The 17,467-nt window shown below is 29.6% G+C and overlaps 1 protein-coding gene across 8 annotated transcripts; it reads right to left on the bottom strand.

Annotated features, from left to right (window-relative positions):
- Positions 1-376: 376 nt before the first annotated feature.
- Dnaseii (deoxyribonuclease II) lies at positions 377-9,704 on the bottom strand. 8 transcript variants are annotated; one of them, XM_070296024.1, is made up of 9 exons: positions 8,738-8,883; positions 5,896-5,998; positions 5,624-5,650; positions 3,916-4,093; positions 3,328-3,507; positions 2,009-2,333; positions 1,642-1,744; positions 1,421-1,559; positions 377-1,085 (listed from the first exon to the last, which is right to left on the bottom strand). In XM_070296024.1, exons 2-9 carry the CDS (start codon positions 5,898-5,900, stop codon positions 960-962), a joined length of 1,083 nt encoding a protein of 360 aa, XP_070152125.1. In that variant the 5' UTR covers positions 5,901-5,998; positions 8,738-8,883; the 3' UTR covers positions 377-959. The 8 variants fall into 8 exon arrangements, with proteins under 8 accessions (XP_070152125.1, XP_070152128.1, XP_070152122.1 ...); XM_070296027.1 differs by having other exon boundaries at positions 5,880-5,998; positions 8,738-8,882; XM_070296021.1 differs by lacking the exon at positions 8,738-8,883 and adding an exon at positions 9,504-9,704 and having other exon boundaries at positions 5,624-5,998.
- Between the last annotated feature and the right edge of the window lie 7,763 nt (positions 9,705-17,467).

Here is a 17,467-nt window from a genome sequence, read left to right as displayed (position 1 = left end):
CGCCTTTCATAAAATTTAAGAACTACCACGACTCATTCGTATTAATTTTTTTAACGTAGTGAGAAGTCGACAGGATTTCTTAGTACAAGCTCCGTAGTTAATGCATAGTAAAAACATATACGCGACATAGCTATGAATATAGATAGAATATATTAATTTTTTTAATACAAAAAGGAAAGTAAGCAATGGAATAAAAAAAACAAGGAATTTTAAAAATTTGAGATTATTTAATTCTTAGGTAATTATTATATACGTTACACAGATCAATATATTTATTTAATATATATATATATACATATATATATATAATACTAATTAAAATTAACTATATATATAAACTAATTAATTAATTTTAATTAGTTTCAATTGTCGCATATGTGCTTGTTAATTTAATTTAAATTTACAAATGGAGTTTTATATGTAGGAACATATATGATGCAAAGTGAAAGATAAAAAGAAAGAATATTTATTTTCTATTTTTTTTAGATAACTATGATATTCTTAATAAATTATTGTGTGTAAACTTTTTGCTTTTGACATCAATAATTTTTTACTTTATATCAAATTTAATTATTCCATCCGTATATTTATCAATGATGAGACCTCTTGTGTATGGTACAGTAACTCAGTATTAACAGCTTTCATACTGCCGATAACATACCCTAGCAAAAATTTGTAAAGATTGTAGGGAGCAATACTAAATGCATTTTTATAAAACTCTTACCGTCAAAAATGTAAAATGAACTCTCTCTCTCTCTCTCTCTCTCTCTGTATAATATGTTAAAACTATTATACACACTATTTCTTACATTATTTTCTTTTAACATGCACTATTTTTTTAATTCAACAATTATATATCAATTATGCTATGGGCAATAATGAAAATGATTATTATCATTGTAATCAAATCTCTCAACACTTTGCTGTTATTCTTTTAAACAAAATTATAAATAAATTTTTTAAACTAAAACTGTCTTATAGCGCTTGGGACATGGTTCCACATCATTCACGATATGCCGGTAATTTTCCCAGACTTTCCGATGATTTAAACAGACAGTTCCACCGCCTCGTAGATACTGAGTGTCCTAAACCATAAAATACGAAATTTAATAAAACATATATTTTTCTAGCAAATTAAATTAATCCTGAAGAGATATATGTAAAAAATAAATATATTTTGAAAATTGTAGATTAACTTATAGAAATCTTTGGTACTTGAGAAAAGAATAAGTGACCAATTTAATTAATCAATTTTAATAACACAGAATATATTTTAATAAATTTTTTTTTCTTATTTAAATTAATTTTACTAATCTTTGTTTTATTTATTTTATATATATACACTGTTTGATGACGTAATTAGTGCAAGATTTCCTTGTAAATATAAAACTTTTTTTATGTATAAAAGATGTGTACTCACCGCTCGGTTGATATCACCGATGCAGATCCAAGTTTGATTAGCTTTACCTTCAATTGCCACCGCCCACTTTGAATGATCGCGGCTGCTCTTAAAATCGATATCAAACGCTTGCAAAGATATAGACACGACATTGTATACTCTACAAAAGAGTCAACAATTTAATTAAATTAGATTGTAATTCAAAAATTTTTTAAACAATGGAAAAAAAACAAGAACATTACTTTGTGTGCTCGCAATCCGATGGTAATCTACCCCGTCCATTCAACCACGTTTCCGCGAATAAATCAGACCATAAAGTTGGTGCGACAAATTCGTCGTACAAATCTATAAATTAGCACGTTGATAAAAACATGTTAATCATTATGATCTATAGGATTATAACAAAGTATATTAATTTTATATATGTATAAGAATATCTTAGTTCCATCTGCCAATCGTAGCTAATCAAACTGAACAGCCAGAAAGGTAGAAAGGTTTTTTAATATTACAGATATATATATCTAAATACTTTTCACTTCAAAGAAACATTGTTCGAAGTAAATTAGTACATAAAAAAAAAAGAAAAACGAATTCCACAGATGCGTATACCTTTCTGCCACTTGTCGCTCTTGGCGAATGATAAAAATTTGATGTCACCAGATGATCTTAATATCGCTTTGCTGGTGAAGGGTGCATGTCTGACGCGCTTTTGATTGGCCGCATCCGTGAGTACCGGAAATGATGCGGCGAACGTGACAGGGATGTTTCTCCTATATATTATTATCTGATTGAACATCAACTGTTGACCGATCAAGTCAAATTGATCGCCGTCTATGGAGATACACAGAAAGCTCTGTCCGTAATTCTCCCCGGATGATGGGTAACCATACTCAGATCGATTTCCCGAAATCGGATTCTCTTGCATGTCTCGTCCCTAAGGGATTTCATTTAAAAAATATTTCTCTCATTTAAAGATATCTTAGGATTTCGTCTCTACGGTATCACTCATACGGTATTGAATAGAATTAAGTGAGAAAAATCGAATCGTTCGAGTAACTAAGACGTTCCTAATGATTAAATTAATAGTAATTGCAGAAGCATTAGACAAAAAAATGATAATATTAATAGACTTTAGAAAATTTCTTAAACGTGATCATACAAATTAATGCTGAGAAAATAACATTAATTTGGAAAGATTAACAATTGTTATCTGGTCCACTTATAACCGCTCTTCCTTATTAATAAATAGTATAAATAAATTACACAATTCAACAAAAAAAAATACCGGAACGGATCTAGCCATTTCTTATAGGATTTTGGACGCTGAACATGAATCCGATTCCGAAATTGCTCCATCACATCAAAATTTTGAGAAATTTGCAGTTGAAGTTGCAAAAAGGGGCTATTTTCACGAACTATATCATATTATAGCTACAATATGTGACGTACTGGAGAAGTTTTATTACAAAATAAAGTATGTTGTTAGGACTTTCAACCCTCAAAAGGAATTTTTGGTATCAGTTACGGTTAATAAGATATCCATGATTAAATATGGGGTGTATTGCAGAAGTTAGCTGTGACTTAAGTCATTGACGATTTACCAAAAGCTTTCAATTATTATTTAAACTTAAGAGTTTTTTAGGTCGCTAAATACGAAATAGTTCTTTTTACAACTTTAATTGCAAAATTCTGAAAATTCTGACATGATGGAGCAATTTCGGAACCGGATTCGTGTTCAGCATCCAAAAACCTATAAGAAACGACTAGTCTCGTTCCTGTATTTAGAAAAAAGTCATTTTTTATTGAACGATGTTATTAATAATTGTAATATAAGTATTAAAAATTACTATATTGTTACTGTATTGTAAGAAATATTAAATATCGAAAATACTCTGATAGATTTAAAATCATTATCTGCATATACACACCCGTCTTGTGTCATTGCCGCTGTTGGGTAAAGGTGGATAATTCGGGACACTGTGTATTAACCAGAAACCTTGTTGCATATTTGCCATCATAGCGCCCTTCGCATGGCCATATTTTCCATTGATGGATCTATTAGGCGGATCATCGTTATACAAGATCCAGAAAGCCTTTGATGCCTCTGACTAAAAGTTCGTAATAATAAAATAATATAAACGAATATTACATATCTATTATGAAAAATAATATAAATTTAAAAATCTGTCTTTTCTTTCAAAATTAAAAAAAACTGCAATATTATGACTTTCGAAAAGAAAAATTCTTTAAAATATATAAAAATTGATAAATATATTTAAAATTTATTAAATTAAAATTACAGTTAATTTACATACTTGTAATTAAAATTTAAAAAAATTATAATATTTTTTATGCAGAACAGACAGCAAATATTGAAAAAAAAATTGCACTTTAGTACAAATAATTTATTTAATAAATAAATCTGAGAATAAAGAATGTGTCAAATATAATATATGTACGTATATGATATGAAGTATAATAAATGTACATATATGATATGATTTATTTTCTCTCACATCATTATATAAAGGTGCTAACGTATTTCCTGGTATGGAATTCTTGTCACTGATTTTTTTCGCAGATAATTGCCAACCCTTGTCAATAGTTGTATTGGTCATATATAGATACGCTAATCCGTTTCTAATCACAGGATTGCTGCTTTGTGACACCTTTGGTAACTTGTAAAGTACATACCTAAAATTGCAATAATTATTCATTAGATTGTTATCAATTATTAGTAACAAATACAATAATTATGAAAGTTGTAAAATAGATGGGAGACCATAAAATTGTCCATTAATAAGATTAATATGCAAGCATTAAAAATATATATAATTACTTCTTATATTCAAAGTTTTATGAGTTTTATTGTGAATTCATTAAAAAATAAGACGTATTTACGTTATTACGGAAAAATATTTTATTGTGTATATATATTGTGTTTCGATCTTTAAATAAATTCAAATTTGTGAAAAGAGAGATAAATGTAAGAAAAAATTTAGAATGGAGTTCCGAAAATTGGTCTAGCTCCAATTTCGATGAAACTTTGTGAAAAGCTTTATTTCAGGTTAAAACAGAAGCCTCTAAAAAGAATTTTGGCGATTCCTATAAGAAAGTCATTTTTTAAGAGAAGATAGTACCAAATTGATAATTATTTACATTAGCGGACACTTCGCCGATGACCTTGACTTTTACCTATGTTTTACATATGTTATAAGGATGAGGTTGCTAATTAATATTTATTTTGTTTTATTTGGCGGTCTCGTATAGTTTTTGAGATATTTAACGAAAAATATTTACCGAGTTATACGATTTTACATGGGTTTGCAACTTTTTGCGCGAAGCGGGGTCCATCTCATATCACCCTGAATGTTTCGAATGTAAAAGATATACAATTATATGGTTGTGGATTTGAAAGTTTTCGCATAAGGATAATTTTAAATGTAGTAATTTTAGTAATAGTAAATATTAGTAATAGTATAGTGATCTTTTATTAAAATTATAAAAATACAAAGTTATGACTTTACGTATGGGCGGGGAAGAAACTTCGCCCCTTGCATTTTATTTAAATAAATTAATCTGCCAAAATCATGCTCTATTAAATATATATGATGTCGGAAAATTACGTTTTATTTAGTAAACTTTTTCGTTAAATATCTCAAAAACTATATGAAACCATTAAATAAAACAAAGTAAATATTAATTAATAATCTCATTCTTATAACATATGTGAAGATCAAGGTCATCGGTAAGATGTCCACTAATGTAAATAATTACCACAATTATTATACTTTTTACCATCTTCTTTTAAAAAATGACTTTTTTATAGCAGTCGCCAAAATTCCTTTTAAAGGTTTCCATATTAATCTAACAATAAAAGAAAGCTTTTTACAAAATTTTATTGAAATCGGAGAGAGGCCCTTTTTAGAACTTTATCCAAAATTTATTTGACCCAATTATTAAACCATGTCATATATGTGCATGAAATTCTTGATATAAATTATTATAAAATATACTTATTTGCAATTCTCTAAAATCTCTTTTGGAATTTTTAGAAAATTTTTATAACTCGCGCCAACTGATCTTATCTTTTAAAAATTCCTAAAATCTATGTAAGACTTATAAGATATCAAAAGACACGGTAGCGTCTCGCGCTAAGTTCACGCGAAGCAGCGAAGGAAGCATTCCGGATAAATGTTACATAGGTATCTCGAACGCACTTACCAATCGACGACTTGATTGTTTTCGTCCCTGCATAAAGGAGTTGTCATATTTGTGGCGTTGCACATAAAAAACAAAATGTTTATGCACAGTAATAAAAACATTTTGAACGAAGCGTTAACAAAGCTCATAATCGGCAAAAATTTGTAGCGTAAAAACAGCAATTGAATCTACTGGTTTAATCGACAGATGTTTATGATGAATGGCGTTAATTAAAAAAAGCGACAATAAGTGCAGACTTCTACTTATACCACTATACTTGAGCCTTTTATTACGTCATAGAGTAAAGTTATTGGAATTGCGCTGACAAACGGTTTGACATCTGCATTACTTTCAGTTCATTGAAGCGCACGTCGCATATTCCTGTCTAAACGCTTTCTGAAACACGAGCAAATTTATATGTAAATTTGCGATAACGTTGATGTTTGTCGCAAGAATAATATATCTTTTGTAATCATTATTGATAATATAATTTGAATTTTTGATAAAAAAAAACGGTAACATTTATTTTTTGTGAAATATTTATTATACCTATAATAATATTGTGTGTATGCATGTGTATATATGTGGAAATTTTTTTTTTATGTATCTCAATTTGCTCATTAGCGTTTCGTTTATTACTACCATGTAAATTTTTCATGTGAATAAAATGCGATGTAGATATTCTCTTGTAGAATGATCCCAGATGACACATATTGCATAAACGTTTCCTAAACGTATCTATTGTAATACCAGATTTTTAAAACATAAAACATTATATTTCGAAATTGTTATTACAATATTTTGCAAAAAATAAACGTTATTATTTCTTATCGAAAATTCAAATAATTTAACGTCTTTAACGAAAATATCGAAATAAATAACAAATTTGCATAATAGTAATAAATTCTGTATAATAAATTTGCTTTTAATTAAATATTGATAAAGAAAATTTTTTAAAAGAGAGAAAGAGACTAATTTTCACATAAAATATTATATTTTTAAATTATTATTATGTAATAGATATTTTGCCAAAAATAAAGGCTACTATTTCTTATCAAAAACAAGTTGAAAATTGTGCAAATTTGCACATTGCTTCCCCATCATTTTATTTCGCTCACAAAGTTTAAGATTTTTAAAGCAAGCGGCTTTTTTTCAATTTTTGCTTCCTCATAGAGAAAGCTTTGTGAGTGAAATAAAAATTTAACTCGATATCTTGAAATGCGCGAAAGTTAGAATGTATACAGACATTTTTCAAAACATTCAAAATTTTATAAAAAATGAATTCTTTCCCTAATCCTTACTAAATTCAATACCAACCATTCTTTAATAATACTCTATTCATATAAAAAAATTTAACCCGATATCTCAAAATTTGCGAAAGTTAAAGCGTGTACAGACATTTCTCAAAAAATTCAAAATTTTATAAAAAATACAATCTTTGTTTGATCTTCACGAATTTCAACCATCCTTTAATGATACTTTATTTATATAAAAAAATTTAATTGGATATCTCAAAAATTGCGGAAGTTAGAGGATGCACAAACATTGCGTACATACATACATACATATATTTTTTAGGAAAATAATTTTTCGACATTTTGGAACATTCTGACTACATTGGCCTAAAAAACTCGAAAAAAAATTTTCCGGAAACAAAGCTTTCTCTATGAGAAAGCAATTCAAATAATTTAACGTTTTTAACGAAAATTTTGAAATAATTAAAATAAGCTGAAAATTGTGCAAATTAGAAACTTGCACATTGCTTCCTCATCATTTTGCTCCGCTCACAAAGCTTAAGCTCGCTAAAGTAAGCGAGTTTTTCAATTTTGGCTTCTTTATAGATGAAGCTTTGTGAGCGAAATAGAAAAATAAAGAAGCAATGTGCTATTTTCTAATTTGCAACCATCTTTTAATGATACTCTAATCATGTAAAAGTATTTAGTCCGATATCTCAAAATTTGCGGAAGTTAAAGCAACCACACCCTTTTTTGGAAAAGTTCAAAATTTTATAAAAAATAAATCCCTTCACCGATCCTAGCCAAATTCAATACCAACCATCCTTTAATGATACTCTACTCATGTAAAAAGATTTAGCTCGATATCTCAAAATTTGCGAAGCTTAGAGCAATCACGTTCTTTTGGTGCACATACACACATACATATACACATATAGACATTTAAAAAAAAACATGATTTTTCGACATTTTAGAACATTTTAAACACATTGGTATCAAAATCTCAAAAAAAAATTTTTTTCACGGAAACAAACTTTCCTCTATGATCAAAATTTACCTAATAGTAATAAATTCTGCGTAATAAATACGTGTTTAATTAAATATGAACAAAAAGAAATTTTTTAAGAGAGAGATTAGTTTTTACTTAAAATATTATATTTCTAACCTATTATTACATGTAACAAATATTTCGCAAAAAATAAATGCTATTATACTTTATCGAAAATTCGAGTAATTTCAAAATTTATAGCGTTTAATTAAAAATTTCTAAAAAGAGAAAGAGAAAGAGAGAGAAATAATTGTAAAAAAATTGTATTGATTATTAAATATATCTATTATATGTAGAAAACTTTATATATCGAAATATAGTACAACTATTTTATATATATTATCTAAGCTTCCTATTTCAAATCTCTAATTTATAGAAAACAATTCCAATTTCCGCATAAAGCATTATATTTCCAAAAATTATTATTATAGATATTTCATACAAATAATTTTCGCTATAATGAACATTTATTTTTCGTAGTTTTTTTTATCGATTTCTATGTTTTAGTTCTTCATATTAAGAAAATTCCAGTGATTAAATTTTAATTTTTATTAATATAATACAATAACAAGTATACTTAGAATTAATAATAAAACTAAATATATATATATAACATATATATATAAAACGCGTAAAATATTTATAACGAGAAGGAAGTGATAACGCGTGCAGATAACGCCAGAGCGATGAAGATGGTCGTCCCCGCACGCCTTTGTACATTTACTATACTATGTACATTTACTATAGTCTTGTCTTCGCGAGTACAGCAGCGTTATAAATGGGAATTTTATTTTAATACCGAAATATAGGATGCACGTGTTCGGAAAAGATACGACAGTTTTTATTGCTTGCCTTTCCTCTGCGATCTACCTCTTCGACTGATGATATCAACATTTTGTTGCAACTCACATACATTTGCCGATGATATGAACTACATCGAATCCGGGTCACAGCTCGCCAAGTTTCCGAGACAAAGACACAAGGAGAGATCGGAAAGACTGCGCTGATCATAGAAATCGCTCATGACGTCACATGGATTTTTATATGCATATGATGCATTCTTTGTCATACATTGCCATATAAGAAATAAGATCTTACCCCAAAAATATATTATATACGGATGTTTTCCATCTTAACATTTATATGTTTTCTAAACTGGCTTATATCTGTAGTTATAAATCTTACTGTATATATATATACATATTTCTTTTATGTAAAATGAAATATTTTACAAAATATTCAGCTTTCGATAATCTTATCGCAATACTTTTATGTAAAATAATGAGACATGAGGTACATAATAATAATAATAAATGTAATAACTCTGTAAACAGTAAACAGCGCACGGAACAATACATGCTAAAGCCCCATATGATTTACAGCTAATACCGTCCCTGAGTTCGAGCGTTTTACGTCTCCGCGAGCAGCCGAGATACTATTAAACAAAAGGAGTGGGGATGGCTCCAGCCAAGATCGGCCGAAAAGTGCAAACCGGCCGCAGGCCTGAGTAAACCAGAGAAAAACCTGAGAGAGGCAATGCCGGCGATTTTCGTGGGACGCTTTTTCTAGGCCGTAGACCAACGCCGTGCATCCACTTTTAGGAATTGGAAACACTTACCCACATCTACTTTTCGGTACTGTCGGTCAAATCTCCATATGGTTCATGTCCATGCTACATCCACTTTTCGATATTGTCGGTCATTTGGTTCATATCTTGACAAAGAAAGATGTTGGCGCCGTCTTTGTCTCTCTTTCATCGCGAATGTGTGTAGTATCCGGGAAGGCACAAACACCGATACGTTGCGCACACGGATGCAATCGTTGAGAGATAAATCTAGATAAGGAGCGACAGAATCGCGTGCTGTTTTTGTTCTTCTAACGTCTAACGTCTAACGTATCGCTTTACGGTCGAGATACAACCTGAAAATGCTTTCTGGCCTCTCGTGGCAGAAAGCAGTAATGCAACAAGACTAACAGGCGTCTATTTTTTGAGAATCCTCTACTTGTATATAAACATATGTGCATATACATATATGTTTAAATTATAGTTAAAATTATACGTGCAATTAAATATTGTATGTTGATTAATAATAATAGTAGAATAATAGGTAACAGAGTGAACAAATACACGAGATGTAAGACAAGGGTGCCTGTTAGACTGGGTAATTTGTTGCTTCGTTACCATAATATCGATGATACTTCGTGTATCATATCAACGGGATAGAGAAACAGCATGATTGTCAATCCTTGTTTGACATTATTTTGTTAATTTACAAAAAAAAACAAATACAAAAGTTATTTATTAATTATTTATAATATAATAGTGAATAATAAATAGCATTAGAAATATCCCAGCAAACAAAATGATGCAAACTTTGCGCAAAGTTTGCATCAAACTCGAGCATGGCTTTATAGCAAACTTGTGACAAGGTGTGTCCGCAAAAAGCTTAACTTTTACTGACAAGGCTAAGGCTTGTCGCAATAGTATGATGCACATTTTACGCAAATAATAGAATAAACCTTGCTGTGGCATGATGACCTTGCTACGGCATGACAGCAAATTTGTGGCAAGAATAGGGCAAACCTTGCCGTGCACGGCATGACAGCAAATTTGTAGCAAGAATAGAGCAAACCTTGCCGTGCACGGAATGACAGCAAATTTGTGGCAAGAATAAGGCAAACCTTGCCGTGTATGGCATGATAGCAAATTTGTGGCAAGAATAGGGCAAACCTTGCCGTGTACGGCATGATAGCAAATTTGTGATAATTTCCTGTATAGGGTGATTCAGAAACTCTGCGACAAACTCAGAGGAACGATAAATCTCGCAGAGAGGAATATTTTTTGTGAAGCAATCCGTCATGTTTTCTGACGCGTTGTTTAAGAATATGCGACCGCGAAGACAAGAGTCTTAGGTAACATTTATTATAATTATGAGATGATGATAATACATGAATAATTGAAAATGAATTCATAATATGATGAATATATGAATTTTATATATATATATTTACATTTTGAGTAAATAATAAACGGATAATTTAAACTTTTTCAGACATTTATCTGCCCGATCTAAGAGAAACAATCAGTCCAATATCTGAATTCCCTATATTTGGGATTGTATCAGTAATTGAACTGATAGAAATAATTATATTTTTAATCTTCTGTCAGTTGCTTTTTGCAAGCTTTATATACTTCTCATGATTAAAAATAAAATACGAGATGGATGCATATAGCGCGTCGCATAGCGATGAACAAACGAAATATAGGCTGAGTACTATATTTTTGTAAAGTTTGTAATAAAGTAAAGTTGTAAATTTGCTGTCATGCCGTGCATGGCAAGGTTTGCTCTATTATTTGCATGAATTTTGCATCTCGTTGTACCAGAGTATACTTTGGTCTGTTCTTTTCGTAAATATGTTATTATATTGTGTACAATAAGGTTTGCTCTGTTCTTGTCGTAAATTTGCTATTATAGCGTGTATAACAAGATTTGCTACTAATTGACGTAAAGTTTACACCGTGAATAGCATCATACGTGTTCTATGCGTAAAACCAAAACAAGACAAATGTTTGCTACACAATTGTTGTCAAAATTAAAGCAGCCTTATCGCAAAGCTATGGCAAAAAGTGATCTTTACATTCTTGGCTATCTGGGATATTGATATTAATATGTATTTTTATACAATAATACAAAACCATATATAACAAAATAAATTATTTTATAGAAATATAAAACATGATTAGTAATAGAAAAAGTAAACAATAACTTAATTTAATATAAACAATAACTTACTCTGAAATAAAATTGTATATAAGATTTTAATATAAACTGTAATATAGGTTTATAATTAAATTCTTTACATAAATATATAAAATGTAATATATATTACATATTATATTTTTATATATTTTTATATATTATATTTTTATTTTTAATTTATATACATATATGTAGATTTCGAAAAAAATAATACTAATATCCGGTTTTGCTAATAAAACACCAACAATTTTTTTTATAATATAGATATAAAAATAAAAGCGAAATATGAAATATATATATATATAAAATAAACTTTTTTATTCCCAAAATCAAATATCAGTGTCACTAAAAGAATATTTTAAAATGTTTATTTTTAAGAAACGTTTTTTCTCTTTACTATAAACCAAGTTTACAAAAGATTTTATTTAAGAACTTTTTTATTTAACTTATACTTTTTTTAATTTTTTTATGTTATCTATCGATCTTTTTTAAGGATCTTTTTTATGTCTTCGTAATGAAAATATGACTTCCTTAAAATAAATAAGGTGGAATATCGTTACGAAGACATGTCCTTAAAATAAAGAGTGGATGATATATAAAAGATTGAGAAAGTTTAAAAAACCAACATTATATTCCAGCCTTATTCATTTTAAGGAAGTCATATTTTCATTACAAAGACATAAAAAAGATTCTTAAAAAAGATCGATGGATAACATGAAAAAATTAAAAAAAGTATAAGTTAAGTAAAAAAATTCTTAAATAAAATCTTTTGTCAACTTGATTTATAGCAAAGAGAGAAAACGTTTTTTAAAAATAAACATTTTTAAATATTCTTTTAATGAAACTGATATTTGATTTTGGGAATAAAAAAGATTGCGATTTATATGTAAAAAATCTTAAATACCGGTCACTATCTGCCAATCGTGCAACACGTTTTATAAGTAATAAAAGTTTATATATATGTTTATTTGTATATTTTTGTTGGCATTAATATGGATAACACAAAGATCGCAATCACAGTTGAAACAATTGCGTAAATCTGAAAGTAGCAGATCTTAACACGAAGAAATGTATAAAGGTGTCCCAAAGCACCCTTGACAACGCTCGTGAGCAAGTAAAGCACAGTAAACTGAACAGAAAGCATTGTAACATTTTTTTCTATAACGTTTAATAAAGGAGTTATTATTGAGTAAAGTTTGGCCAATCAGCGTCGATCTTTAGCCGCGCGCCTGGTAGTGTGCGTGAGCACTTCGTCGCTACGGTGACGCACACTAACAGACGGGCGGCTCGCTGACGTGCGTCCGGCTAAAAGTCAGCGCTGATTGACCAGACTTTCCTCAATAATAACTCCTTTATTAAGTATTATAGAAAAAAATGGTACAGGACTTTTCTGTTCAGTTTATTGTGCTCTACCTGCTCACGAGCGTTGTCAAGGTGCTTTGGGACACCCTGTATAATATAGAAATCTGCTATATGTATATGTATTAATTTTTTACTTTAAAAATTTTTTCTGGAGGTGCACGATTGGCAGATAATGACCGATATTTAGGATTTTTCACAATTGGGTCGAGACATGTTCAAACGATACTCAATCATTATTTCTTTATTTATTGCAGGATAATATATGTATTTAACAGTTTAATCTAAAATGAATCTAAATATCAATCTTTATTTTAAGGAAATCATGTTTTCGTTACGAAGAGATACCCTTAAAATAAAGAGATGATATACAAAGATTAAGAAAGATTAAAAATTAACATTATATTCCAGCCTGTATTTTGAAGAAGTCATGTTTTTGTTACGAAGACATCCTTAAAATAAAGAGTGGATGATATAAAAAGATTGAGAAAGTTTAAAAAACCAACATATTATATTCTAGCCTTTATTCTAAGGAAATCATGTTTTCATTACCAAGACATGTCCTTAAAAAAGATCGATGGATATTAACATGAAAAAAATTAAAAAAAGTATAATTTAAATAAAAAAGTTCTTAAATAAAATTTTTTGTAAACTTGATTTATAGCAAAGAGAGAAAACGTTTTTTAAAAATAAACATTTTTAAATATTCTTTTAGGAAAACTGATATCTAATTTTGGGAATAAAAAAGTTTATTTTATATATATATATTTCATATTTTGCTTTTATTTTTATATCTATAGTATAAAAAAAATTGTTGGTGTTTTATGAGCAAAACCGAATATTAGAATTATTTTTTTCGAAATCTACATATACGTATATAATTTAAAAATAAAAATATACAAAAATATAATATATGATATACATTACATTTAATATATTCATGTAAAGAATTTAATTATAAACCTATATTACAGTTTATATTAAAATCTTATATACAATTTTATTTCAGAGTAAGTTATTGTTTATGTTAAGTTATTGTTTACTTTTTCTACTACTAATCATGTTTTATATTTCTATAAAATAATTTATTTTGTTATATGTGGTTTTATATTATTGTATAAATATATATATATATTAATATCAATATATTTTTAATGCTGTTTATTATTTACTATTATATTATAAGTAATTAATAAATAACGTTTGTATTTGTTTTTTTTTTTTGTAAATTGCATTAACAAAATAATATTAAACAAGGATTGACAATCGTGCTGTTTCTCTATCCCGTTGATATGATACACGAAGTATCATCGATATTATGGTAACGAAGCAACAAATTATCCAGTCTAACAGGCACCCTTGTCTTACATCTCGTGTATTTGTTCACTCTCCCAGATAGCCAAGAATGTTAAAATCACGTTTTGCCAAAGCTTTGCGACAAGGTTTGCTTTAATTTTGACAACAATTGTCTAGCAAACGTTTGTCTTGTTTTGGTTTGTCAAAAAGTTTGAAGCAAATTGACGGCAACATTTTTTGTCTCACGATACTGTAAATAATAGAAAAAGGTTTGCTCGTAAATTTTACGCAAAGAAGAACATATATGATGCTATTCACGGTGTAACACAAACTTTACATCAATTAGTAGCAAATTTTATTATACACGCTATAATAGCACGACAAGAACAGAACAAACCTTATTGTACACAATATGATAACATATTTACGAAAAGAACAGAACAAAGTATACTCTGGCACAACGAGATGCAAAATTCACGCAAATAACAGAGCAAGCCTTGCCATGCATGGCATGACAGCAAATTTACAACTTTATTTTGTTACAAACTTTACAAAAATATAGTATTCAGCCGATAGTTCGTTTGTTCATTGTTATGCGACGCGCTATATGCATCCATTTCGTATTTGATTTTTAGTCATGAGAAGTATATAAAGCTTGCAAAAAGCAACTGACAGAAGATTAAAAATATAATTATTTCTATCAGTTCAATTACTGATACAATCCCAAACATAGGGAATTAAGATATTGGACTGATGGTCTCTCTTAGATCGGGCAGATAAATGTCTAAAAAAGTTTAAATCATCCGTTTAATTTATTTACTTAAAATGTAAATATATATATATATATATATATATATATATATATACCCAGTCAGCCAGGTCTGTTCTAACAGATATTGCCAAGTGCTTGCTACAAATTATTGTCAGCAAAAAGGCTACAAATTTGGTACAAGAGTTGTTATTACCGATTAAGCTGGCAGATTGCCGGCAAGAATCAAGCAAAGCTTGCTAACATAACTACACAGCAAATTGGCGGCAGAAACCGAGCAAAGCTTGCTGACATGACTGACATCAGATTGTCGGCAAAAACTGAGCAGGATCTAGAGTGCGCAATTTGATGGCAAATTGGCAGCAAAAACTGAACAAAATCTGCAGCTTATTACAAAGTATTATAAAATAGTTCAGTCGCTTATCGCTATGCGGCTCGTTATTCATTATCTATACCCGTATTCAAATTCTTGTCATGAGTGTATATAAAGCCTACAAAATACTAATAATATTATAATATGTATATTTCTATCAGTTCAATTTTTGACACAATTCTTATACAGGAAATCCAGATATTGAATTGATTTTTTGCAAATCGGACAGATAATTGTTCGATTTTCACTTATTCAAACAATTTCTGTCCAAAAAGATCTTTAATTTTATAAATTAAGTTATTTGAATTTACCTATGTTTTAACATATTAATATATGGTTTTATATAATGTCTAATTATCTAATGGTCATTTTATGACCATAACTTATCATCATTTTGTTACTTAGGGTTAAGGCTTTAAATCTATTTAAATATATACTTTTATATGAATGGCCAAAAGCTGCAGAATTTGTTCGGTTTTTGCTGACAATCTGCTATCAGATTGTCTTGCGCAGATCTTGCTCGATTTTTGCTATCAATTTGACATCAAATCATGTCAAGCTTTGCTCGGTTTTTGCCGTCAATTTGCTGTCAGGTTATGTCAACAAGCTTTGTCACCAAAACACAAGCTTAATGCGGACACAGATGGCACTGGATTTGTTACCAAGTTTTGAGCGAATTTGATGCCAATTTGGCAACAATTTGTTATCAAATTGCTTACTGGGTATATATATATATATATATATATATATATATATATATATATATAAATTCATATATTCATTATATTATGAATTCATTTTCAATTATTTATATATTATCATCATCTCATAATTATAATAAATGCCACCTAAGACTCTTGTCTGCTCGGTCGCATATTCTTAAACGATGCGTCAGAAAACATGATGGATTGCTTCATAAAAAATATTCTTCTCTGCGAGATTTATCGTTCCTCAGAGTTTGTCGCAGAGTTTCTGAATCACCCTATACAGGAAATTATCACAAATTTGCTATCATGCCGTACACGGCAAGATTTGCCCTATTCTTGTCACAAATTTGCTGTTATCGCGTGCACGGCAAGGTTTGCTCTATTCTTGCCACAAATTTGCTATCATCCCGTGCACAGCAAGGTTTGTCCTGTTCTTGCCACAAATTTGCTGTCATGCCGTGCACGGCAAGGTTTGCTCTATTATTTGCGTAAAATGTGCATCACACTATTGCAACAAGCCTTGCCAGCAAAAGCTAAGCTTTATCCGGACACACCTTGTTACAATTTTGCTGTAAAGACATGCTCGGGTTTGCTGCAAACTTTGTGCAAAGTTTGCATTATTTTGCTTGCTGGGCTGTTACCTATTATTCTACTATTATTATTAATCAACATACAATATTTAATTGCACGTATAATTTTAACTATAATTTAAACATATATATGCACATATGTTTATATACAAGTAGAGGATTCTCAAAAAATAGACGCTCGTTAGTCTTGTTGCATTACTGCTTTCTGCCACGAGAGGCCAGAAAGCATTTTCAGGTTGTATCTCGACCGTAAAGCGATACGTTAGAAGAACAAAAACAGCACGCGATTGTCGCTTTTTATCTAGATTTATCTCTCAACGATTGCATCCGTGTGCGCAACGTATCGGTGTTTGTGCCTTCGCGGATACTACACACATACGCGATGAAAGAGAAACAACATCTCTCTTTGTCAAGCGATCAGTGTACTACGTGGTACTACCCATAGACATAGAATATCTAGACCGAATGTTGATGAGAGGGAGCCGAGGTGCACGTAGAAAAGGACATATTTGCGTTCTCTCTCGTTCGCACGTAGCATGACGAAAGAGAACGCTATGCTCTGTGCGAGAGAGAGAGAGAACGCAAGGGGTACGAAACAGAGTATGTCCTTTTCTACGTGCATCTTTACCCCCACTTCTTAAATAAAGGCAAACGCTTGATTTAGATATATTATGGCTATGGTACTATCACTATCAAAAAGATCGAAAAGTGGATGTAGCACGGATAT

Source organism: Polyergus mexicanus, unplaced genomic scaffold, assembly GCF_030449975.1.
Source record: "Polyergus mexicanus isolate NDT 795.1 unplaced genomic scaffold, iyPolMexi1.0 SCAF_5, whole genome shotgun sequence".
In the NCBI taxonomy this organism is placed as follows: domain Eukaryota; kingdom Metazoa; phylum Arthropoda; class Insecta; order Hymenoptera; family Formicidae; genus Polyergus; species Polyergus mexicanus.
This window is presented reverse-complemented; position numbering and strand designations above follow the sequence as displayed.

Bases quoted from the DNA above. Each gene is read 5' to 3' on its own strand.
- Dnaseii (XM_070296021.1), bottom strand. From the start codon at position 5,751: ATGAGCTTTGTTAACGCTTCGTTCAAAATGTTTTTATTACTGTGCATA. The intron at 2,334-3,327 runs GTGTGTATATGC...GAAATCCCTTAG, and splicing joins GCGGCAATGACACAAGACGG to GGACGAGACATGCAAGAGAA. The intron at 1,560-1,641 runs GTAATGTTCTTG...ACTCTTTTGTAG, and splicing joins TCGGATTGCGAGCACACAAA to AGTATACAATGTCGTGTCTA.